General features: G+C 46.0%; 1 protein-coding gene across 11 annotated transcripts in view; it reads left to right on the forward strand.

Annotated features, from left to right (window-relative positions):
- Positions 1-26,165, forward strand: part of Pdzd2 (PDZ domain containing 2) — a 372,451-nt gene that overhangs the window by 265,338 nt on the left and 80,948 nt on the right. For 7 of the 11 annotated variants that reach the window (XM_076916410.1, XM_076916412.1, XM_076916411.1 and 4 more), the window contains 4 exons: positions 3,732-4,233; positions 16,231-16,373; positions 19,343-19,475; positions 25,027-25,182. In XM_076916410.1, the coding sequence (XP_076772525.1) occupies positions 3,732-4,233; positions 16,231-16,373; positions 19,343-19,475; positions 25,027-25,182 (934 nt within the window). Of the gene's footprint in view, positions 1-3,731; positions 4,234-16,230; positions 16,374-19,342; positions 19,476-25,026; positions 25,183-26,165 lie in introns of those variants that run through there. The other 4 variants (XM_076916413.1, XM_076916414.1, XM_076916420.1 and 1 more) reach the window with 3 other exon arrangements.

The following is a 26,165-nucleotide window of genomic DNA, read 5'->3' on the forward strand; positions in this document are numbered from 1 at the left end:
GCACTTGAGCTGTGTGGATTCCTGCCTCTGCCGTGCGAGTTTATTCTCACTGGGACTGGCTCAGTTACCTCCATTGCTGACTACTGTATGCTGTCTCCCCTTCCTGTATGCACTCACTTACCCTTCCTCCTTCGGCCATAGGTTATAGCAGCACAAGGCCCTTGTGAGCTGTGCCCACCCAACCTAGAACTCCCCAGCCATCAGCCTCATGAGCCAAAATAAACCTCTTTCCTTTATGAGTAGTCAGGGCTCAGGTTCCTGTTAAAATAACCAAAAGCTAAGACCAACTGAGTTTGACGTTCAGCATAACGTTTCTAGTGCTTGAGGTGGAAAGATGGGTGGGTAGGTCAGCAAAGTGCTTGCTGCAAAATCGAGGACAGAGGGACCACGCAAAGAAGAAAACAGGCATGGTGACACACACATGTAGATAGGTCTTACTGCCTGCCTAGCCTGGTCTACGTGGTGAATTCCAGGCCAGTGAGACATCTTGTCAAAAAAGAAAAAACAATCACCTGAGGAATGACACTCAAGGTTGTCCTGTGGCCTTCACGTGCACACAAACACACATGTATGCACAGCTGCACACATCAACACAACAAGATGTCCTGTGGCCTTCACATGCACATGAACATACATACATGTGCACTTGCACACACACTCACATGCACACACACACACACACACACACACACACACACCTCTAATGTTAAATAAGAATCTCACTAAACATAAATATGTCTTGGGTGCACAAAACCAGAAAGGACTGAAAAGGCTTGGTAAACCATTTGGATGCATGTGGATAGAGAATACGGGTCCATTAGATAGAAGGTGATTTAAAGGGTTCTAAGAAAATGACAGCCTCCCTAGCCAAAGTGTCTTTCTCACTGGCTTGTTACAGGTCCATAATGCATTAATTATCCATTGTCTTTTAAGATGACCTTAGAAAATCCCACGTCCAGGAAGGAATAAAACAACCTGTCTCACAATTTCTTTATGGTGTCAAGGTGTTATTTATCACTAGGAAGCCAGAGGAAAACAAAGCGGTGGTGCTGAATTGAAGATAAACTATTTTGGGCTTTATAGTTTTGCCTAGCATAGACCCTGTAGAGAAAGTGCAATACCATCTCCAACACAGGCACCTTTCAAAGTTCTTGGAGCTTCCGTGAGAGCACATGTGGGAAAAGATATTTTAGGTCATGGGCCAAGCTAAAGAAAATTATCTGTGAATAACTTCTCTCTCTCTCTCTCTCTCTCTCTCTCTCTCTCTCTCTCTCTCTCTCTCTCTCTCTCTCTCTCTCTCTCTGTGTGTGTGTGTGTGTGTGTGTGTGTGTGTGTGTGTGTGTTACTAGGCCCAGTGCCTCACACATGCTTGTCAAGTATTCTACCACTGAATTGTATCTCCAACTCTCATGACACTGATCTGGTTATTAGGTGTGGGGAATCCTTTGGGCCTGAGTCTAGCAAACTGGTCACCTGGTCACTACATCTTTCCTTTCTGTCACCAGTGTTTTGCTGACGTGGAAACTCATGGTGACAAGAGAGGAAAGGGGACCCGCCCTCCTTCCCAAATGCTGACAGCTCAGCTTTCCCATCTGATTTTCCCTGGTGACAGAATTCACAGAAGAGCATCTTAATGTCTGCTTACCCATCATCCTTTTCTGTTAGGCATCATCATTGTGCCTGGAGGAAAAGCAGGTAGCTTGGTCCACTCCGGAAGAAAGCCTCTGTCTCCTCACTTACTAAGCATGGAGCTGCAGAATTTGTTTTTTTGTTTTTTTGTTTTTTTGTTTTTTTGTTTTTTTGTTTTTTTTTTTTTTTTTTTTTTTTTGACAAGCATAGGAAAGCCAGAATCAGGTTACTTGTATGAAGGATTTAGTTGTTAGTTGTTGACACTCTGTGCTTGGGAACCTGTGATGTATAGGAGATGTAGCCATTTCCCCAGGATTCCTTGAGGGATCTGTATGTACATCTTTATCTCCTTGGGGAGTGGAGGGCAAGTCTTTGAGCAAGCCTTTACTGGCGTTTTAATGATCTGAGATCCTAAATACCAACCGATACTGACTTGTTTCTTTGTATCCTCAAAGCTCTGGGACAGATACTATGTTGCACTCCACATGGGTTCCCTCGGTTTTGTTCTCGGGCTTCTTTGCATTTGCCAGCCCTCAGATAGATGCAACAGCAGCTAGCTATGAGCAGCCTTCTCCATTATAGACGTTCTCTTCCTCCTCCAACTGTTCCTGCTTCACAGCTCTCAACAAGCTTCTTTGTCCTGGTCACCTTTGGCAATGTCTTTTTCACCTCTAAATGTGATGTCCCCGGAAACGGCAGTCCAAGTGTGCTAGGAAAAGCCCAAGCTAGAACTTCTGTCAAGGAAAAATGCACACGTGGCTTCCATGTACCTCAGTCAGTGACATATTAATGCCTCATTCCAGCTCAGTGCTGGGTCTGTTGTCACTTTGCTTCCAGGCAGAAGTTCTTATCCTCATGGTCACGTCTTTTTCATTCTTAAATTAGAATTTAGACTTTGTCCAGTCTGCTTTTATCTATTTTTTTTCAATTTGTTTTGTTTTTGATGTAGATGAGTGGTGTGTATGTATGTATGTATACCATATACATGCCTGGTACCTTGAGGAGTCAGAAAACCACTGGATACCCTAGAACCAGAATTACAGATGGCTCTGAGTCATTAGGCAGGTGCTGGTCACTGAACCCAGGTCTTCTGCAAACTTAAGTGCTCCTGACTGCTGAGCCACCTCTCCAGCTGGCTCCCACATTATCTGTTCTTTACTTTGGAAATCGTATTATTCATCAAGTCATATATGAATGGGAGTCCTGTGTAATTCCGATTCAAGCGACTGTTGAAGGAGTGAAGAACTGTTTTGGTTTCATCTCTTCACCTATTTAAATATTCATAATTATGTATGCCTATGGGCTATAAAGTCTGACGTTTTCAAATATGCATCATCGTGATCAGATCAAGGTGATCGACACCCATTACCTCCATTATTGACCATTTCTTTGTTTTAGGAACATTCAAAATTCTCTCCTGATTATTTTGAAATATGCAACTAAATGTTGTCAAACAACCAAATAGTTGCCCTATTGTGCTATAAAATAGTAGAATTTACTTCTTCTACAAGTATTTTCTTTTTATTTGTTATTATTTTTTATTTTTATGTGAATTGGTGTTTTGCTTGCATGTATGTTGATGTGAGGGGGTCAGATCCCCCAGAACTGGAGTTACAAACAGTTCTGAACCACTGTGTGGTTACTTGGAATTGAACCCAGGTCCTCTGAAGAGCAGCCAGTGCTAAGCCATTTGTCCAGCCCTAAAAGGTTTGTTTTGTTTTTTTAGGGAGGGAAGCAGAGGTAGAGAGCTCACCCAGGAGATATGAGGCCCTTGGCTCCAATCATCAATGCTGAAAAGCAAACCACACAAAGAGAAACTTTAAAACAATATGTTGGGATTGACTCTGTTGTGGAAAAACCCTTCTCGAGACGCCCAACTCTGGGAGAAAGAAACTAGAATTTTTCGAGTCTGTAGGGTCTTCTGTTTGCTAGAGGTACTGGGGATCGAGTGTTTCAACATCAACAGCTGAATTTATTAAAAGAGGGAGCTAGCTGTTGTGTCTCAGTGCATTGGCCCTGTTTTCAGCCCTGGGCCCTGGCTGCACACCGAGCACTGCGTCCAGGAAGGGATGGTGTCTAATGCGCATGTCTGTGTGTTGCAGTTACCTCGCTGAACAGTGCTGGAATGGCGGCTTCATCTACCTGATCATGCTGCGGCGCTTCAAGCAGAAAGCCCACCTGACTTACAATGGCAACAGTGGCAACAGCTCAGAACCCGGAGAGACACCGACTTTGGAGCTGGGTGACCAAACTTCAAAAAAGGGGAAAAGAACACGAAAGTTTGGGGTCATTTCCAGACCCCCTATCACCAAGACCCCTGAAGACTCCAAGAGCAGCAGCGGCTGCGACACGGCAGACGACCCCAGCTCAGAGTTGGAGAACGGCACCGATCCCGAACTTGGAAATGGCCATGCCTTGGAGCTAGAAAATGGCCCGCATTCTCTCAAGGATGTGGCTGGACCCCATCTGGAGAGGTCAGAAGCGGACACAGAGGGAGAGCTCGGAGTTCCAAAGACAGAAGCCCCTCTGAGTGACAGCAATGACAAACGCCGCTTCTCAAAAACTGGGAAGACCGACTTTCAGTCCAGTGACTGCTTGGCACGGGTAAGGTGCAGTCGGACTATAGAATCTGACCTTTTTTTTTTTTAACCTTTATCTGAAAATATGGGTGTGAGTACACATACATGCGTGTGAGCCTGTCTATTTGTCCGTGTGTGGGAACATGTGCACATGTGGGTACATGTATGTGGAGGCCAGAGGACAATCAAAGATATCATTCCTCAGGTGCCCTTCTCCTTGTGTTTTGAATGAGGTCTCTCACTAGCCTGAAAGTCAACACCTTAAGCCAACTGGCTGGCGAGCCCCTGGGATCTTGCTTAACTCTCATTTGCCGACATTTTCCCGTGTTTGGCTTTTTATATGGATTCCTGGCATTGAATTTGGGTCCTCAAGTGCTTGCAAGACGAGCTCTTCACTGTCTGAACAGCTATTTTCTTGGTCCTAGAATCTGAATTTTAACACAAATACTGTTGAAGTTGCTTCTCAAGTTTAGAAAACACACCTAGGATTGTCTTGTACTTTGAAGCCAACAAACTCATTGAGATAAATGATCGGAGGCTGTTACAATAACAGGAAAGTCTGAGTTGTTGTATTCCACTTAAAGAGCCAGTGAAGTGGTCCTAAGTGGAAAATTGAAGCCTTCTGTGGTAAAATTTGAGCCCTCTGAGGCCCAGATAAAGCATCTCGCAGCCTTGGTATTCATCACTACTGTCACAGAGAAATTGCTACTTCAAGGCCAGAGATTCCTGGTGGCCGCTGATAATGCAAACATCCAGGCTCAGTGTGACACAGGAAGGGCGGCCGACACAGGGAAGCATCTGCTTTTATTTTTAACAGTTCAAAGCCAGCGCTATTTTTATGAGATCATGTTATTACACTGGCAGATTCCAATGACACACAGGAGCGTCTCGCCTAAAGCTCATAGAATTGGTTTCTCTGTCAGATTGAGGTTGGTTCTGTGGAAGTGAGGAGAGACTAGCTGCAGAATAAACTTCCACTGCAGGTTGTCTCCCCAGCATCCTTTCTTAGTTAGGGGGGCTTGTCTGTGACATGAATCTTCTTGGCAGAGGATGCTATGGAAGCAATAGCTTCCTGAGTGGGTGCTGACCAATTTCTCTGACACAGAAGACACCTCTAGGGGTGAAAGGCAGGCAGAGGTGGCAACGAGGTGGGAATACATCAAGCTTGGGTCTGCTGCTGAGAAAGAGTGCCCTGGGAGTGAGTAGGATGTCTCCTGAGGTTTGGTACGGGCAGCCACTTCTATACTTTTAACCAATCCAAACAGAAGTGAGAAGGGATGAAAAAAAAAAAAAAAAAAAAAAAAAAAAAAACCACTCTGCAACATTATCTGTGGACGAATGGAGGAACAAATAAGAAGCCATGTTTCTGTCAGTGCTTTTTGTTAATTTTATGGGGCTCTCCTAGGCGGTTTAAAGATTAAACAAGAATATAGGTGGTAGTGGTGTATACCTTCAGTCACAGCGCTTAGGAAGCAGAGGCAGGCAGATCTCTGAATTTGAGGCCAGACTGGTCTACAGAGTGGGTTTTAGGACAGCCAAAGCTATATGGAGAAACCCTGTCTTGGGGAAAAAAAACAAAAAACTAAAAGCCCTGATACTAATATTCTATACTCTGGCTGCTATAACTTGGTAAAAGTCTTTACCCCATCATGGTTAGACTGTGACTCCACAGTGAAACTTTTAAGTGGATACTGTTGGCTTCCTTGGTCATGTCAAGGGTTTGGTGCCAAAGGAAGTTGAGTTTCACAAACAGTCTAAAAAATTAGCTCATACAACTAAATTTCTGGCTTAGACTATGAAGGCGCCATGTACCGTTAAGTCCCTCTTGCAACTGCCTTTTGTGCTCAGGGTCAGTATGACCCAGAAGGTGTCATGACTTAAGAAATGCAACTCCCAGTCTATTGCTGTGGGGATAATTTTTAAATATTTTTAAGTTACATTTTACATATTTTTATCTGGGCTTGGCAGGGGAGGTGCATACCATGGCACATGCATCAAGGTCAGGGGACAGTCTGAAGGAGCCAGTTGTCTCATTCCACCACGTGGTCCTAAGGATTGAACTCAGGTTGTCAGCTTGGCAGCAAGCACCTTTACCCACAGAGGCATTCGTCATCTCTTCAACTACGGGACAATTTTTTATAGCCACATTTCCTCTAGAAGAGCGGGATCTGTCACCTGCAGTTGGTGTTCTTTCTGTGTCTCCATGCTGCACAGACTGATGGCTGGGCCCAGGTCTACTGTGGGTGTCAGAAAGTGAGATTGGACCACATGTCTGGGCTTACCCTTCTTCCCCTCATGTATTCCACTCAGGATAGAGGCCGATGGGCTCTTCCCAGCTCCCTCTACTCCACAATAGCAGCCCTTGATGTAACCCTCTGTGAAGATGGGCTGGGTTTGGGGCCTGTGGTGAGGGGATTTTTTTTTTTTTTTTTTTTTTTTATTTTCACTCCAGAGCAGATGAGACCAAGGGTCATGCTAAAATAGAATTTCCAGCAAATAGCTATTTGTCTCTTAAGTCTTTGGGGAGGGGAATTCCTTTCTGTTTGAATAATAGGAGATTTAGCATGTCAGTTTCTGCTTTATTAATGATTTAATATTATCTACAGAGATGTAATAAGTTACAGGAAAGGCCTAGAATGCCCAGTCAGACCATTTCACTTGGTGGCTTCCTCTATAAACACTTATTTGTTCTAAGAACACATTACCTTGAAATAAATCCAAGATTAGTGTTTCCACGCTCTGCTCTCCCTTAGCAGAGCAACGAGAAATACATGTCGTCCTAACAATTTGTTTTGTTTTGTTCAAACAGCACTTGTTACACGCCTCTCGATAGCCTGGTACTGTGTAGCTCAGGTTAGCCTCGAACTCCCAACAGCACACTTTCCCCAGCCTCTCCAGTGCTGACATTACCTGTATGAGCCACCTTGCCTGGCTGCAAATGTTGTCTTTAAAAAGAATATTTTCATATGTATCTGTGTGGGCCCGTGCAAGTTGACATACACCACATGTGTGTAGGAGCCCTCGGAGGCCAGAGAGGGTTGAGATCCCCTGGAGCTGGAGTTACAGGCAGTTAGGAGCTTCTGTGTGGGTGCTGGGAAGCAACCCCAGTTCCTCTGTAAGAGCAGTAAGAATTCTTAACTGCTCAGGCATCTCTCAAGATGTTTCTCAAAATGTTTCCTTTTCAATTGATGCTTTTAGGTAAAACAGTCAATGAAACAAAACACATATAAGGAGATGACTCTTTCTAAAATGCAAAACTTGGGTCCATCTTCTAAACCACAAGAATACCTCAGTTACTTAGACAATCGATTTTAGAGATAACCTCAAGGTAATGTTACAGCCTTTCTAGCCTTCATTCAAGAAGACCACACCTATGTCTGTTGACCTAGAATGTGTCTTTTTTGTAAAATGCCAAAATGCACACAACCAGTTGCAGGTAGGGGGAAATCCCACCAGGGCAGCCAGTTTACTTACGACTGCTGGATGTGTCTGTGGGTGCAGTGAAACCTTACCCCAGTAATCATAATTTACCCTGTAGAGCATCAGACCTTTTCCCTTAACGTGATTCGCTGGGGACCTTGGACAGGTACACCAGATCCGAATCTGCAAGAAAGGATAGGACATCTCCCATGTGGCCACTGATTTGGCCAAGGACAGGGTAAGGAGGATTCTCTTCTAAGAAGCCCCCACTGTCACTGGGGAAACACATTGTCCTTTGTGGTCCAGGTCTTCACCACTCTCCATCTCATTTATACAAATACCTACCTGTCTTAGGGTTTTACTGCTGTGAACAGATACCATGACCAAGGCAAGTCTTATAAAGCACAACATTTCCTTGGGGCTGGCTTATAGGTTCAGAGGTTCAGTCCATGATCATCAAGGTAGATGCAGGGCAGCATCTAGGCAGGCATAATGCAAGCAGGTCTGAGAGTTCTACATCTTCCTCTGAAGGCTGCTAGTGGAAGACTGATCTCCAGGCAGCTAGGAGAGGGTCTTAAGCCCACACCCACAGTGACACACCTACTCCAACAAGGCCACACCTATTCCAACAAGGCCACACCTCCTAATAGTCTACCTGGGCCAAGCATATACAAACCATCATACTACCCATTGCAGACCCTTCATCTAATGCCTAAGAGTCAGTACATGCCTTTCCTGAATGGTGAGCCCCACCCCAGTGTTCTAGTCTTGTTTACTCCTATCCAAGCTTGAGTGACCATCTGTTCAGGGTTGTCTGGGATGTCCCTATTTGTCACTGAGCATTCTAGGAAAGCCCTCTTGGTAAAGTCTGCTGAGATGCTCCCTTCTCCCTTACATCACATCCATACCTTTGCCAAGTCCTGCCAATGGTGGCTCTCTTTAAGCCTTCATAGCCCCAGCTACCTTTTATCCCCCTCTGCCCAAACATGAGGTTGGGCAGGTGTAAAAAGTTGTCTCCTGCCCATGGTCTCTTGGCCACTCTCCTTCCTCCAGTTATCCTCTGTATCTTTGAGGGACCTTTATGAAGGGCAAAGCAAGTCACACGCACACACACACACACACACCCATACCCATACATATACTATAGTTAAGCCCTTTGGATGAGGCCATATAACCTTAATATTTCATCCAGCTTTGTCTATTCTGATTCTGTGCTTAAGTTTCTGCCTCAGTCTACCTTATTTTGTTTTGTTTTTTTTTTATTACACATATTTACTGAATTTTAAAGGCTATGATAAAGGATTCACATGTATAGCTAACTGAAAGAGTGAGGTCCAAAGCCCCACCCCCAACACAAGAGTTGAGGTGCATCCCATCCTGGGGGTGCATTCCCCAGGCCAGAGACACCCCAAAGCCCATATACAGGATATTCATCTTGCAGTAAGTCTTCACCTTATTGACTCAAACTTCCACCCCTCCTCAGAACATGTGGTGGGGCGGGAAATTCCAAGCTCCTAGGGTTGTGGTTTTCCTGGGGCCAGACCTGTACCAACGATATCAAGGGTTTCTTAGTATGGCCTGCCACCACCGTGACGGCTAGGATTTTCATTGGAGGTGCTAGCATTTGCTCTTGAGCCTTTGTGTATGCCATACTCTCTGCCTGATGTCTCTTCCTTTTCCACTGTCTCTTAGTTCCCCACTTCATGGGACATCAGCCATTCTGATGCATGTCTGAAAGGGACCTCTGGAAACCTGTGCTCTGGGCTCCTGCATTGCCCCACTGCCTGTCCATTGGCACATGACACATAACCTGGACATATTCCAGTGACCATATGGTATCTCTGTGTCCCTATTTTACTCCAAAGGGTGGGGCCTTATATGCCTCCTTTTTTTATATTTTTAGTTTTCATTTGCATTGTTTTGCTTGCATGTATGTATATAAGAGTGCCAGATCCTCTGGAACTGGAGTAACAGACAGTTGTGAGCTGCCATGTGGGTGCTGGGAATTGAACCTGTGTCCTCTGGAAGAGCATCTAGTGCTCTTAACCACTGAGTCATCTCTCCTCCCCCATATATATATATATATTCTTGTCACCAGCTCTAGCTCAAGGCCCTGTACCTGAACAGGTGCTTTGTATATCCTTGTGAATGAAGATGCCCTGTGACACCAAGAATAGATGAGACAATAGATTCAAACCCCAGTTCCTCTGTCCACATCGCTGTGGCCTCCAAAATTGCCTTGGCTTTTCTCTGGGCTGACCTCTTGCCTGTAAACTGAGCATTGTGGTCTGGTGACTAAGGGACTTTAAGCCCTGACGTTGCAACTACACATTTTTCCTTTCTTACTGATCATTCTAAATGAGATGGGAGAAGAAGCAAATGCTTTTCAGAATAGATTTGCAGTGAGAGCCAAACATGTACTGCAGGGAAATTGTTTCAGTGATGTGACTCCTCACATTTGGGGCAAAGATGCTATTATACAATGGTCTTTTGGCTTCCAGCAGAAATGAGGTCATTTAAATGCTGCCTGGCAGCTCTCTCCTGTTCTGCCCCCCTGTTAGTAAATAAATGTCCATGCTGGCTCCAGTAAAGTATTGCATGTGTGAACTCACATAGTAGTCGTGGCCTACAGGAAGGGCTAACACTCTGTCATTAATACAGAAGTCCATAGCAGCCTGTTTTTCATCGTTTGGCTTTTTCTCCACAAACTCACAGGCATCTCATTGCCCTTTAAGCCATTATAATAGAAAACTAATGCTTAAGCCATCTGTCTAGACAGGGCCTGTCTTGGAATCCAGTAGTCTCTACAGCTAGATCTGTGTCCACATGCCGGTCACTGGCAAACACACAGGTCTCCCTTCTGGAAGAACCTCTTAATGCCCATCTCAGTGGTGCCCAGAGAGAGAACCCTAAGATTTGTGGATAAGCATTCTATACTGGTTAACTCCTCTACACTTACACAACATTGTCATGCTGTGTTCTGTTTACTAGAGAATCCATTTGGTAAGTGAGCTAGACCAGATCCCTGGGTCAGTGTCATTTACAGCATAGAGGGAATTGGTTATAAGCAATAAAGGAGCCTATAAAATATCAGCTAATAGCAAGTGCCATTAGTGACCTAAACCAACATAAAGAGAGAGATGGCAGGACTGTCACCCGCAGGGAGAGTTGGTATCAGGTGTCAGCAAAGGTGGCTCAGCTCACATAGCACCTCCCTACAGAGTCATGTTCTGGAGGAACAGCCCTATGAGAAGGTCTCAGGAGAACTAGCAAAACCAGCTGCAAACAGCAGGAGCAACAGGCTGTTCCAGGAATAAGAGACAGCCCTAGGAGAGGACAGGCTAGCTTAGAAAATTGTTTTGTGCAGCCCAGAGGACGATCTATGATAACCATGGTACAGACTTTTCCAGTGAGTTGATTACATGTGTAGCAAGTCAGAATATAGCAATTAGATAGGTAGCTATCAAGATATCATTAAACCCAGCAGAAAGCAAATGGTCATTCAAAACACCCAGCAGAAATCAAATGGGGAAGGCCCCTCTAAGGCAGCCAACTAGAGTTCCCAATAAAGAGAATCCCGGGCAGCTCAAAAGGACTCCTCCATTGAAGCTTCAAATAAAGAATGAATGCCAACGGGGAGAGATTACACCATCAAATATGGAGCTCACGGTGCCCAGCAGAAACTGGCTTGAGACAGTCAGCTGCAATCCTGACTGAGCCTTCTCTCCATGGCTGAGCATCCAGCTTCCCCTCTCCACAGCAGACATTTTTTTTTTTTTTTTGGATATTTTATTTATTTATATTTCAGATGTTATCCCCTTTCCCACTTTCCCCTTGGAAACCCCCATCCCATCCCTCTTCCTCCTGCTTCTATGAGGGTGCTCCCCCACCCACCCACTCCCACGTCCCCCTACACTGGGGCATTGAGCCTTCACAGGACCAAGGGCCTCTCCTCCCATTGATGTCCGACAAGGCCATCCTCTGCTCCATTATTTGGCTGGAGCCATGGGTCCCTCTATGTGTACTCTTTGGCTGGTGGTTTAGTCCCTGAGAACTCTGGAGGGGTCTGGTTGGTTGTTATTGTTATTCTTCCTATGGGGTTGCAAACCCTTTCAGCTCCTTCAGTCCATTCTCTACCTACCCCCGCCCCCATGGATAAACAAGTATTACTGTCTGTTAGAATTGGTTCAGCCTCTACCTTTTCTGAAGGCTGCAGTGCTTTTATTCCTGTGCTTTTTCACTTTCCCCGTTACAGTGTTAGGGTGACCATCCCATCCCCAGACAAGGAACTTGAAGACAAACCTGGTTCTGAAATAGGGGAGCACAAACCCCGTTCGAGAGCTAGCTTCTAAATAAGTGCAAACAACCCATGAGTGTTCATGGAAGGGCATGTTCATATGACCACAGAGTATGGACCTTGTTCTCAGACCACAGCTGAGTTTAAGCCCCAGAGGGGCTAAAGCAGGGGGTGTACTGGCCTGTCCTTCTATCGTGTTTCCTCTGGATGCTCAGTTGCAAATATCCTGTAGAACCAACTGGTATAAACTAAGAGACGAGGTTACAGGCAAGAGCGCTGGTGGAGAAGAGGAGCTTGGTGTGGGATCTACTCAGGCAGCAGACCCTGCAGATCTCTCCCACGGTGCAGGCATGGGAAACGGTAGTGAAGATCAAACATGGAGGTGAAGCTGACACATCCTCTACATGTTGGGCTTTTTCTACTGAGATGAGAAATCCAGGAATAGCTGGAGTCTGAGTTAGACACCAGAGTGGAGTTGTACGGCGCAGGCAGTTGGAACGACATTCACCATCGTTCTGTTTAAGGGGGCCTGTTTGCTTTTGACCAGTACTGACTGACTCTAGCCTAATGAATTTGAAATACTTATTTTATTTTTAAGTAAGCATTGCTTTAGCCCTGAACAGCTAAATGTTGAAGCACCATTCATTACAGTTAGACCGATAGCATTTTCTTCTGTTGCCGGGTCTTCATTTAAACCCCTCCAGTAGACTGAAACATTCCAAGCAAGGAAATTTTCATTAACCTCATTGGATCTCCCCTTATAATTTCTGCATTTGATTGTGGGGAAATCATCTCATTGAATAAAAGGAAAGAAGAGAGTGTGAGAACATGGCTCTGTCGGTAAAATGCATGCTGGACCATGTGAGGACTCGGGTTTGGATACCTAGCATACATGTAAAGGCAGGCACATACGTGTCTCTCAACACAAATGTCTCTCACCCAGTGCTGGTGGCACAGGTGACCCCCAGGGCTCACAGTTCAGTCAGTCTAGCCAAGCCACTGGCTCCAGGTTCAGTGAGACCTTAGCCAATATACAAGCCAAGAAGATACCCAACATTAACCTTAGGCCCCCATGTGCATAAATAATGCATGTCTCCCCTATCCCTGATGTGCACATACACCACACACACACACACACACACACACACACACACACACAATGAGATCTAGTTTTTAACTAAATTAGTTGAAATGGAAGCAAGAAAAGAACAGGTGGCAGTGGCCTATCTTACAGACTGTAGTTTATACCCGTTTGTATTAGAAATGTGTGTAGTACTTAGAGAGAGAGAGAGAGAGAGAGAGAGAGAGAGAGAGAGAGAGAGAGAGAACAAGCACATGTGTCCACAGCATGCAAGTGGAATTCAGAGGATAATTTCTAGGGCAGGAGTCCTTGCCTTCCCGTTTGCTTTGAGGCAGGATCTCTCTCTGCACCATCTACTCCAGGTCGGCTGACATATGAGCTTCCATGTGATTCTCCTGTTTCTACCTCTCATCTCACCGCAGGAGTGCAGGGATTACACATTCGTGCCACTGTGCCTTTTTTTTTTTTTTTTTTTTTTTTTTTTTAATGGATTCCAAGGATCCAAACTGGGCTTCCACGGCAAGCACTTTGTGGGCTACCCCTTGTCTTTTGCTGTGCTTTCAACTAGCTGTGTGTGTTGGGCTCAGGAGCTTATGAAACATGTGGAGGATTTTCTTCATGAAACTTTCAGAACATACATTTAGACTCTTTCTACCTCTATGGGCATAGTTTCCGTTTTTGGTTTTGTTTGTTTGTTTCTTTGTTTTGTCGTTGTTCTTTAAATCGTAGGTCCTACTTTTTAAAACATTTAAGAATGAAAAGGAATAAATTTAGTATCGCCCTCTCTGTGAATCATACCTACGCACTCTGCTTGACACAGGGACAGCAGAATGGGGGCGGGGGAGGTACCTGAACTAATGATGGGGATAGATACATATTTACTACTTTTCAGGTAAAACCAAATGAGTTTTCCTTTGAGTCTATTACTCCAGTAAGTGACCCGATTGTTCTTTGAAAGGAAAGCCAAAGATTTCCTTGGCTGGGGTGGGGGGGTGGGGGTGGGGGAAGGAGCCGTGTCTTACCTGCTAGGACCCAGAGGTGGAAAAGGCTAGCCAGTGCTTGACATTCCTGAACCCAGGGAGCTTGTAGGGATGCTGGCATGGGAGACGCTGCTGAGCAGCTAGAATCTGACCAGCGTATCCTGGATTGTCTCCTTCCAGCAGTGTGTGCTAGGACATTGGTTTCCTGTGTTGGAGCTGTTGCAAGCTGGCCCCTTGGCAGCCACTCTGATTCCCAAGGATGGCTTTTTGGAAATAGTGGAGCTATGAGGATGTGAAGGCCAGGGAGGGTGTTTCCGAATGGAGAAGAGGAAGGTGACCCAGAGGTCAGAGGCAACAAACCAAAAACTGTGAAGTTCAGAGCCAGATGATTGGATGAAGTAGGGCCCGTTGACAAGTTCGTGAACTACTGCGGTAAGCCAGTGACTTCTGAAGTTGCATTTGGCCAGACAGGCTGCGCTTGCCTGTGGTCAGTGGAGAGAGGAGACAGCTGGCACCCCTGCACACTGCTGGAACAGTGGAGCCCCACAGAGCGGCACTGCACAGAAGTGGATCCACCAGGTCTCTGCCTGGTAATAATTTCTCCAGACATTCCAGTTGCTGCACCTCAGTGGCTGGTCAACATCTGGGTCTTTTACTATGCCTGTGGTTTCATTTCGGTTTCGGACAGTGCGAATGTCTCTCAGGTTTTCTAGAGGCTTCACATTCTTTCTGTTCCGTAAGCAGCTCCAGTGGGCAGGCTGCCTGTTTCCAGGGGGATGGGAGCGCCGTTCCTACTGGATCCTAGTGGTTCCACAGAATCTCCATGATGGATTAGGAAGGCAGATGCCGGTGAGTGTGCTGTGACTCATGGCCATATCCCTAGTGTTTTAAAAAAGAATAATAGAGAACTGAGCCTAAACTCTTAAAAAAAATCACCTTTAAAGATTTTTATGGGGCTGGAGAGACTGTGCAGTGGTTAGGAGGTTTAGTTTCCAAAATCACATCATGCAACTTACAGCTGCCTGTAAGTTTAAGTCTAAGGGATTTGATGCCTTCTTCTGATCTTTGTGGGACTTATACATACACATGTGCAGACAGACAGACAGACAGACACATGTGCATCTCTCAGAATCAAATTTATCAGTTTTTCATTTAGGTTTCTCGTGTATGTATTTTAAAGAAGTATGAGATTCAGTTCGATTTGGTTTTACATGCTTAGTTGTTTTTACATGGTCGATTGAGTGATTCTGATTTGAACATCAGAACTGCAAAATACTCAAAAATCTAAAAATTGCTATGATACCATAAATGGAAGATTCCACGATGCTATGACCTTCGAGGTGACTCATAATCAAGATAACAAGTGGACTAAAAATATTAAATAATATTTTAGCCTATGTGAGCTACATATGAAACGATTGAATTTCATATTTAACTTTGTGCTCCATCCCCAAAATATCTCAGTGTGCACATGTAAATATTCTGAAAGGCAAAGACATCTTGAAGCACTTTGGTCTGCCTCTCATGAGGAATAGTCAGCAAGGACTACATGGTTCCCTGTCAACATCTCAGGCTTATTCTGCTGCTGCCTGTTACCATGGATGCTCTTCTGAGTTCTCCAGCTCTTCTCGAAATAGTAAAAATGGCTCTCATGTTAAAAGCAAGGGAAGGCGTTTCTGTATTAGGTGGCCCTCTAAGTTATAAATGGCAGAGCGTTCCATAAACTAGAAGAGATTTCCTGGTACCCAAACCTGAGCTGAGCTGTCTTCTTTCACCTTCCTATATGTATTAGCAGCTGTACAGAAGTGAAAAGATCCCAGAGTGCACCAGTGTTTGCATACAGTGCACCTGCATCCCAGGTGGAGGATGTATTTCCCACAGGACATCTGATAGAATATATAGTGTCAGAGCCAGTAATTGGGATGGCTACACACACAATTAGAAATCTCTGAAACTAAAAATTAGACACTCAGCTGCGCCATGCATTTTCAAACACTTCACATATGGACAGTGATTCCCTATAGAACGACACAGACAGAACATTTCCGTCATTCTAGAAGGTTCTATGGGACAGCACTGACAGCCGGACTTTTGCCCAGCTAAGAGAGGCCTTTTCTTCCGTGCTTATTTGTGATATTTGGTGACAGGTGACAGATGCCTGGCCTCATGTGACAGTGCTACTCTCCCATGTCAGTGCTGTGTGTCTGTCGGCATCCTTCACACATGCTCACTTTTTCTTCCAAGGAGGAAGTTGGCCGGATATGGAAGATGGAGCTGCTCAAAGAATCAGATGGGCTGGGAATTCAGGTTAGTGGAGGCCGAGGATCAAAGCGCTCACCTCACGCTATCGTTGTCACCCAAGTGAAGGAAGGAGGTGCCGCTCACAGGTGACTAGATAACTCCCCCCACCCCCCCAATCCCTCTGCCCCCTTCCTCCTCCCCTTCCTCGGGTACTGGGTGCTGGTGTCTTTCACTTGATCAAAGCTCTGGTAATTACGGGTTGATAAAGATTTGTGGGAGCGAGGGAGGAAAACAGACAAGAGCCGTTCTCACAGAGCACGCCTCTGAACACAGGAAGTGGCTCATTAGAAAGGATGCTTCAGATATTCTAAACCGTGGAGCAGAGATTTGATCTCTCTGTGGGCCCTGTTAGACTGCTTACTTATCCTAACTCTTGGCATGCTGGTGCTGACTGTGGTAATACATGTTTATTTATCAAGAACGTGCCTCCCCCACCCCCACCCCCAACAGGAGATCACAATCCTGACATCTGAAGTCCTGTGAGTCAGTGACTAATGACCCAGGGAAGTGGCACAGTCTTAAAAGGTGGCCACCACGCAAATGTGTCCGATCTATCAGAATTACACACCCGCACATACGTGCTTGTGGTCACGTGTCTCTACTGCACATGAGAAGGGGAAAAATAAATATAAATCTCTGTGTGACCTAAAAAGCGGCACTTAAAAGCGTATTTTTTTTTTTTGATCTGAACAATTGTGTGAAGTATTGAGAGAGACTGTGTTTAGCTGGAACACAGATGAAAAATGTTATCTGAGCGTGAGGTATATAGCTGTCCCCGAATGTCAAGCATGGTCTTTGCTGTAGTACTCGCTTCTGGTCATGTGGAGTATTGAGTATCTACTGTTTACAGGGCACAGTAGGGTATGTACATGGATTGCCACACCCACATGACTACATTAGGAGTACACGGAGAATGGCGTTGATAGAGAAGTGGTTGTCTTTTATTTAGTCTGGAATTTCTTCAGGCAGGGAAGCCGGATCTTAAAAGGGATATGGCAGGCCACAGCAGTGTCAGCCTTCCCAAGACCAAGAAGGAAAAAATCTTATCTCCTAAGGTGTAGTTGAAGGAGCTAAGTTATTTAGGCGAGATAACGGGAAAGTAAGGAGAAGACTAGGCAGAAACCAGCAGACCGCTTCTCGCTCTTCAGCCTCATACAGCAGGATGCTAAAAACTACACTAGCCGTAAGATTAACTCCAACGGTCAATTATCCAAGTGACGGTATTAAGAGATTAAGACCTTAGATGGTTTTAACCAGATGAACATCATTTAGCTTCCCGAGTGGCATTCCTGATATGCCTTAAGGAACTCAGCGGCACGCCGCTTTCCCATTAATGGTATGTCTTCCGTTCTGGTCTATCTAGCAGGTTGGCAATTGGGAAATTCCTGTCTTCAGAGATAATAAGCTTTGTGTGGAGAGCTGGGGCTGAATCAGTCCCATCCTGTCCTTCTCACTCTTAGCCTGGAGTGGTGTGTGTGTGTCTCTCTTCCCTGTGGTGTATGACTCATCAGCGGGACATTTGAATTAATAACAGGAGATGAGAGAAATGCAATTAAAAAGCAGAATAAGCCAAGGGCTGGGCTGGGATGTCTTGGTGGTGTTGGGAGTAAGCCCGCCCACCAGCCACGGCCATTGCCTTGTCTCTGCCAGGTCCCCCTCCTCTCACAGGACCAGCCCCGACCCATACACCTCCTTGAGGTTCCAGGGTGTCCTTCCCTCCTGACTTTCCCATTCCCCCTCTCTTGCCATGCTAAGTAACTGATGGGGCCCTTAGCATTTCTCTTCTGTGGGGATTTTTGAAAAGAGAAGGCAGAGGCTGTTGGAAGTCCCGAGTGCCCTTTATCCTTCGTTATAGCCTAAACTCATAAAGAAAGATTATCATGTGAGCCCTAGAGGAAGGAGACGAGAGAGATATTGTTGGAGGCAGAAAGAAGGAGGAAAAGATAGAAGGGGAGACGTTGGCTGGTTCACTGGAAGAAGCACAGAAGAGAGGGCTGTGTGGACCCGGGAGGGTGCGAGGTGTGCACAGTTTCTACAGTAGGACCTGGGTGGTGATGGTAAGTCATGAGACAAGGGTGGACCACTAGGCCCACAGTCTCTGCTTCATCAGATTTTCTGTCTGAGGGTCAGGCACCCTTTTGTTTATGGGAGACCAGACCATAGTCAGCTTATTGGAATCCACTGCAAAAGCCAGTTTCTAGGGTTGTGTCCACTGAGGGCTGTGACCTGCCCTGAGGAGACAGTCCCAGTGACAGCAGAGTCTCCTGCCAGCCAGTGAGACAGAAGCTCAGGGTCAGCCCTAATTTAAATTAAAAAAAACAAACAAACAAAAAAAAAAAAACAAAAAAAAAACAGGTTTTTACAACCATAGAAATGGATCAAATCTCAAATCTACAATACCAAGTTCAACACTTCATGACTGTGATTGATCCTTCTGCTTCCGTAATTTGCCCTCCATGGGGACCCGAGAGTGAAATGCTCCCTGAAAAGCTTTATCTTCAAGGTCCTGTAGCCTCGTGGTGGGGTATGGAGGTACCAACCCTTACCGTATAGCCCAGTTCCCAGTCTCCCAGAAAGAATCCTGCGTCTGTCTGATGATGGTGGGGAGGGGCGTGATAGACCAGTGAAGGGCTGCAGGTGGGCTTGACGTGTCTGGGCACTGTCTGCGTTCAGCTTAGCCATAGCTCGAGTTGATGACAGGGAGGATTAGGGAAAGAATGACTTGACTCTCCTAAAACCTGAGGGTCTTAGCTGCTCCATCACGATAATCGTCCAGATGAAGTGTCATTGACATTTGTTGTCAGATATGCTTAGCTTAAGAGTGAGCACATTACTAAGTAACCGTCAAGAGTCCAAGAGATGCTCACTCCTCTCCCATGAGTCTGGATACTAACGTTAAAGCGGGGTCCCACCCAAAGCCATCTTTGGTTGTCTTTCCTTCCTCCACCTAATCTTAACTGTCCCTTCTCATGACTTTGCTCCTAGAAGATGACACTTCTCTAACCCAGAATGCCTTGACCAGGGGTCTTTTTTTTTCCCATCTCCATTTCCTCAGGGATGGCAGGCTGTCCTTAGGAGACGAACTGCTGGTGATCAATGGTCACTTACTGGTCGGGCTCTCCCACGAGGAAGCTGTGGCCATTCTGCGCTCAGCCACTGGGATGGTACAGCTGGTGGTGGCCAGCAAGGTAGGTAGTTTTTGTCCTTCTTAGTATCTATCATGGTAGTGTGAGTCTGGACGTGAGTCTTTCCCATGCCACCCAGGTATGTTCATGCTTATGGCTTACCTTGGGCTATGCAGTAGCTGTGACTCCATGGGACATGCACAGGTGAGGTCTCTTATCTGAAATGCGCTCAATTATTTTAAGTTATTCAAGACGGTTGTTTGAAAAGTCATAACAGAATGAAGGAGAAGTAAGGGATAGGAGATGCAAAAGTATGGTAAGGGGGAAGAAGGAGACTGGATGGATTTTTTTTTTTTGTCACTATGATGAAATGCCTGAGATAGGCAACTTAAAGAAGGAGAAAGGTTATTGGGGCTCATGGCTTCAGTGTGTGACCCCCTGGATCCCTTGATGAGCCAAGGGCAGAAACATCATGGCAAAAGAGTATGGTGGGCAAAGGAAAGCTGTTTGCCCCATGCAGTCAAGAAACAAAGACACTGAGCCATGAAGAGACCCTTTAAAGATACATACCCCAGCGACCCACTTAGTTCAACTAGGCTCCATCTTTTTGTTTCTACCACTTCCCAGTACTCCAATTATGAATCCATTAATGGACCCATCCATCCATTAGGTAAGAACACTCATGATCCAACCACTTCCCTAAGTCCCAACCTCCAAGCATTGTACCAAGGACCAGGCCTTCGGCATAGCCAGGGGTGAGAGGGGACACGGACACCTCACATCCAAACCACCATAGTAAAGAATGCATCTTCTGAGGCCAGAATGAGCAAAGTCTCAGGGCTGTCGGTGGGCAAGTCTGGGCCCTGCTCTAATCACCATTACAATGTTAGAGCTGGAAGATGCTCTATGCCTCCTTTGTCCAGCCACCTCCATCTTCCCTGCCTCCCCAACTATACAGAAATAACAGTGAAGCAGAACACCCCATCCATGGTGGCTGCCATCTTGCAGAGATCACGGTGCCGTCAACAGTGCCAGACAGCAAACTCTTGGCACACCGCCCTCTGTCCCATTCTGCTGCTGTCTCTCCCTCCTGGTTTTCATTGCCTTCATCGGATGGATCATGAAACCCCAGTCTGGGCTTCCTTTACCTGTGTGTGTTAATGTAATGACTCCATCGTGGGCTCCTAGGATCTGCATTCAACAACCCTTGGAGAAAGGCTGCTGATGCCACAGCTCTGAGGAGGCCAGGAGACAATGACTGCTCTTCTTCTGCTATGTCTGTTGGTTGTGCTGTTGAGACCCTTAAAGAGGCCCTGTGACTTTTGGAGTGAGTAGGATAGAACCATGGGGCTGTTTCTGCCGCTGACTGGCTAACTGGAAGACTCTGTGAGACCACATGAAGCTCACCTTTGCACAGAGGCTGCTGCCAGGGCTTCTGATTCCCTTTCCATCTTCCCAATTTTTATTTTGGACCTTGGCATCTATAGGTTTTCTTATTTTTTTTTTTCTTCTTCTTAGATTACAAGATCTAGCGCCAGTTTGGGGAATGCTGTTGGTTCTCCATCCTTGAGTCTCCATCCATAGGCTCAACCAACTTCAGGTGGAAAGTATTTAAAATAACAATTGTATTGAACATAGACTCCCCCGCCCATTGTTGCTCCTTAAATAATCCAGTAGCTATATACAGAGTGTTCACACTGTATGGCAACTTGGGAATTAGTTAAGGTGTAGAGAAAGATATGTATAGGTTTTATGCAAATACTGTTTCATGTTGTAGGAAGGATTTGAGCATCCTTAAGCTTTGGTGTCTATGGGAAGTCTCTTACAGGTAACAAAAGACAACTATATATAATAACATAGATTATGATTCCATTTTGAGCTATCCGAAAAGTCTGCCTTTCTTCCCACCTCTTACCCCAAACCTTTAATTAGATCAGTAGGTTTGCCAAGGTTCATCTTGGGTGAAGGTTGTAAGTGCCTGAGGCAGATCTGAGTCCACTCTTCCTGGTACCCATTTGTTCCCTACAGAGGTACTGTGGGTCCTAGGAACTTCTCCCGAGTCTTCCATACCCAGAGGGCTGTCTGCATCTCTCAACAGGGACAAGGAAGAGCAGAGATCCAGGGGGGTTCTCTGTCCCCCTGCTGACCACTCCTTGCAGAGGGGACATGCACTAAGGGAAGAAAGACCACCTCCTCACTTTGCCTAGCAGAGCAGGAGTTTGACAGCATCCCTGGGTCTTGCACATGGTCTTGTGTTTGGAGCATGCCTGTTTCGTTTGCAAGCTACCTCCATCCAGGGAGCAGCTCAGAGTGTCAGTTTCTGCCCAGGATTATGGCATGTGCCGGCACAGCCTCATGTTTGTACATGCTTTAACCTGCTAAGTTTGGAGGAGGAAAAGGGGGATGGCTTTCCCATGCCAAGATGTAAATGTGTGGAGACGTAGACCACTACTGGCTGGCCAAAAGAATCGTGTGAAGCCACACACATCTTAGCTCTGCGGAGCTATGCTGTCACCTCATGAGGGACATTCATGGGACCTCAAAGATGGTTCCTAGTAATGCCAGGCTCTCCACCTACCAGGCACCTCAATAGATAAAAAGTGAAGTCTATAACAGTTGCCAGGTACTAGAATCATCTCACTAGATGCTAAACCAATCCCCTGAGGCAGATGTGTGTTCTTCTTATTCTAAGGCTTCCATTTAAATCCCAACAGTTATTTTACTTCCCTGGGGGCTGTCGGCTGTAGACAAAAGCAGGTTGTCTGCCAAGTGCAATGGATTGTGAAATGTCTACTGCTGCCATTCACCCAGCTGCCCTAAAGGTAAAGACGATATAAAGGGTAACAGAACAGGGTATCAGAAAAAGATAGCATGCTCCTCCCAGAGGCCAGGATCCTTGTACGGCTGAGCAGCATCCAGGAACCAGTTCTCACGCCATGGGATCCTGGGCACCAACCCCAGACCTCAGGGGATAACTAACACCTTTCAGTTCTTGCTGTGTGTCCTGTTTACACTCAGGCTGCCAGCCATCCTGCTGCTGCTGGTTCCTAACCTTGTTTGTCCCCAACCGTCTGGGTGCTCATCCATGCAAGAGGAAGAGGGGCATCCTTCTCTGGGTTTCTCTTGGCATCCAGCCATTTCTCCTCTTTATCTAACCAGAATAGGGTATCCATAGGCTTTGTTTTGTCTTTATACTGGGGTGGGTATGAAGGATGGGTTTCCAACTTCCGACTATAAAAAATAATAAAAATGTAAAATCTTACTATTCTAGACCTAAGACCCTTGTCACAAAACTTTAACAGGCGTTGTCCGGAAGTGTAGTTACCCTCATGGAGAGGATGCAGGATGCTTCCACAGAAACAAGCTGTTATCCTGTATCATAGGAAGATCTTGGGAGTCTGTGTCGTGATAGTTTTTTGTCAACTTGATTAAAGTCAGGGTTCTCTGGGGGAAAGGGAGCTTCCATAAGATTAGCCCATAAGCATGACTATGGGAACATTTCCTAATGGATGTGGGGGTTCCCAGCACAGTGTGGTAGTAACACCTTTGAGCAGGTGGTCTGGGGTTCTATACAAACAAATTAAGCAAGCAGGCCATGGAGAGCGAAGCCAGGAAGCAGCCTCTGTGCACTCCAGGTCCTACTTCCAAGTCCCTGCCTTGGGTTCTTTCACCCCATCCTGATAGACTGTGATAAGGACTCGTGGGCTGAATAAACCCTTCCTCAGCTTGTTTAGTCCTTGTTTGTTTGTCTGTTTGTGTTGTTTTGTCTTGCTTTTGAAACAGGCTCTCTCTAGATAGCCCTGGCTGACCTGGAACTCACGAAGTAGACCAGGCTAGCCTCATACTTACAGAGGTCCTCCAGAGTGCTGGGATAAAAGGCATACAGCACCACACCAAGCTTTTAGTCCATTTTTAAAATCACAGCAAAAAATAAATAAATAAATAAAGCACACTAGGAGAGCCAGGATGATTTTGATGCCCTTTATTTACTATGTGGGTATGGGTGTAGCGTGTGTGTGTGTGTGTGTGTGTGTGTGTGTGTGTGTGTGTGTGTGTGTGTGTAAGTATCTGTAGAGGCCAGAGGCATTATATCATCCTGGAACTGAAATTATAGGCAGTTATGAGCTACCTATGTGGGCTCTGGGAACTGAACTCGGATCCTCTGAAAGAGCAACATGTCTTCTAAATTACTGGGCTGCCCCAACAGCCCGGTTTTGATATTCTTAGTAGCACTGTGCAAACTGAAAGATCTCTTTCACCCTCTTTATTTCCACTCTTGGTTTTATTAGGCAATAAACTGTGAAGCAGTAAGTCTTTATTGAATCTTACATAGAAAACCTATGGATGATAACAAAACTGCCTGTGCTGCTAACAGGACCGTCCACTAACTCTTCTGTCCTTCCACTCCACACAGAGTGTGTGTGTGTGTGTGTGTGTGTGTGTGTGTGTGTGTGTGTGTGTGTGTGTAGTATGCTTGCCCATGTTTTCGTTTTCAGTGAGCCAAACACAAAGAGACAGAGGACATCTTGGAGGCCACCCACATGGGCTTAAATGCCAGCTCCACCCTGAGAAAAGCTGTGTGCGTTCTGGGCAAGCCATTGCATGTTTAAATCCCAGTTTCCTTTCTGCGCAGCGAGACTCGAGACTCAGCAGCTGCCTCTGAGGACGTCACAAAGCTTGAAGGAGGCAGGCAAGCCCCTGAGCAGTGCGGCTGGCCATGGGGAGCAGCGGAGAGACTACCTCTCTCTCTGTCATGTATGAGCACATGTATCGTAATTACAGCTGGGATGATGTCATGCTGTTACACATGCTTCTGATGTGCCTGTTCTCTGAGTAGCAGGCTGGGAGACCCTTTCCCACAAGAAGTCATCTTCTTCTTCGTGGCACAGTCTATCCCATGGCTGTTTTGCAATTTACTCACTATTATGACCTTCTTTTTCTTTTTTAAAACATTCTTTCTTCGATGGTCCAACAGAATAGACAACACAGAAGAGAAAAGGACTCTCGTCTTTTCTAATAACTTGTTTCCTTAGACAGAGACAAACGGTGAGGTATTCATTCATAATTACTGGTACAAAATAGGTGTTCTAGGCCTGGAGTGTAGCTCAATTGATAGTGTTTGCCTAGAGTGAATATTCTTCACATTCCTCGGGGTTAAAAATGGCATCGAGCAGGTGACGAGCGTTGCTGACTTTAGATGACGGATCACTAAACGTTTGTAAGGTCTGTTACAGCCTGTGAGTTGGTTTTGGCTTCTGTATCCTTCGGACAGTCAAGCAGTTTGATGATTCAAGCTTCATGGAACATTCTGCTCCCTATGGAAGTGGCTAGGCTGAGGAGATGGAGAAACAACATCTCAGTCTGTTCTTAGCTCAGCTCCCATCCCTGGCCTCAGTGTCTAATGGTCTTTCTAGAAAGTGTGCCAGGCTCCCAGGTGCTCCGAATGGGTTTATATTGTGTTACTACCCCTGACATTGACAGTGACCCCACGTGTGTGGACCATAGACTTCACACGTACTCTGGGTCAGAGCTTGTGGCTGGCCTCAGCAGGCTGATTTCCATCAGCCGCTGGTACCCAGGGGGTAATTCCTGGGCCTTTCGTGTGTCCTCTTAGGAGAGCTCAGCGGAGGACCTTCTGAAGTTAACATCGAAGAGCTTGCCTGACCTGACTAGTTCAGTGGAGGACATGTCCTCCTGGACTGACAACGAAGACCAGGAGGCAGCCGGGGAAGATGAAGAGGGGACAGACTCAGCTGCTGTCCGGGGCACGGTAAGTGAGCCTCTGGCTGCTTCCAGCAATAGGATGATGCTTTTCTGAAGACGTGGGTGACAGAATCAGAGAAGAATGCGGCGCCTTCCTTTTTATACTTTTCCTCAGAACATTCTGGAAACTTTTGAAAGGGAGATGCATTTCATCTAAGAAAATTGAAACTGGAAACCACAGGCTCTTGGTTGTGTGCATGTAGATCAGTTTCTAGAATGCTCTTTCGTGTGCACGAAGACACCCTTGCTACTTCTTAAGGATGCTTGCAAACAACTGAGGGTTTCAGACTTCCAGACTTCTGCTTGAAAGTGGAGGAAATCGAGTAGACAAATTAGTGCTAGTGTCCGTCTTTGAATTTGAACCATACCAAGTCATCCGAGTAGCTTACAACGCTTCTCTGCACAAGGGATCTGCTCTGTCACACCGGCACACACTGGAAGGTGTCCTGCCACAAGAGGCAATGTGGGTTCCTGATCTCTTTCTCTCTGCTCTTCCGCCAACCTTCTTTCTGCCAACCCGGTACTCCTCTCTCTGCGCCTTGAACTTAGGTAGCGTGGTTGCGCTTTGGAAAATGAACTCTGTCGATCTCAAGGACTTCAAAAGCAAAACAAACACCTACACTCTTCATCAGAGTTACTAGAAAAGGCTGGTACTCTCGAGGGAAGAGGGGAAAAGTAGCTTTTCCACCAAAGGACAGCTTTCTCAGAAGGCCCCACCCAAGCAAGTGGGTAAGCCTGGCATAAAGGGCCAGGGTGGAGGGGGGCAGGTTAAACACCCCTGTGGCTCCTCCTTTCTCTACATGGTGGCTTCCGCTGGCTTTCCTTTGGCTTTCAGCAAGAGTTGGAACTGAACTAATTCTCACTGACCTCACATGCCTGCTGCCTGCCTGTCAGACCTCGCTTTGCACCGAGCTCACTACTAATTCTAAGCAGCTGCTCCGCTTACCCACATTCCTGCATGGCGGCTCCCTGTTTTCCAGCCTTGGGACC

This window comes from Arvicanthis niloticus, chromosome 19, assembly GCF_011762505.2.
Source record: "Arvicanthis niloticus isolate mArvNil1 chromosome 19, mArvNil1.pat.X, whole genome shotgun sequence".
Lineage (NCBI taxonomy): Eukaryota > Metazoa > Chordata > Mammalia > Rodentia > Muridae > Arvicanthis > Arvicanthis niloticus.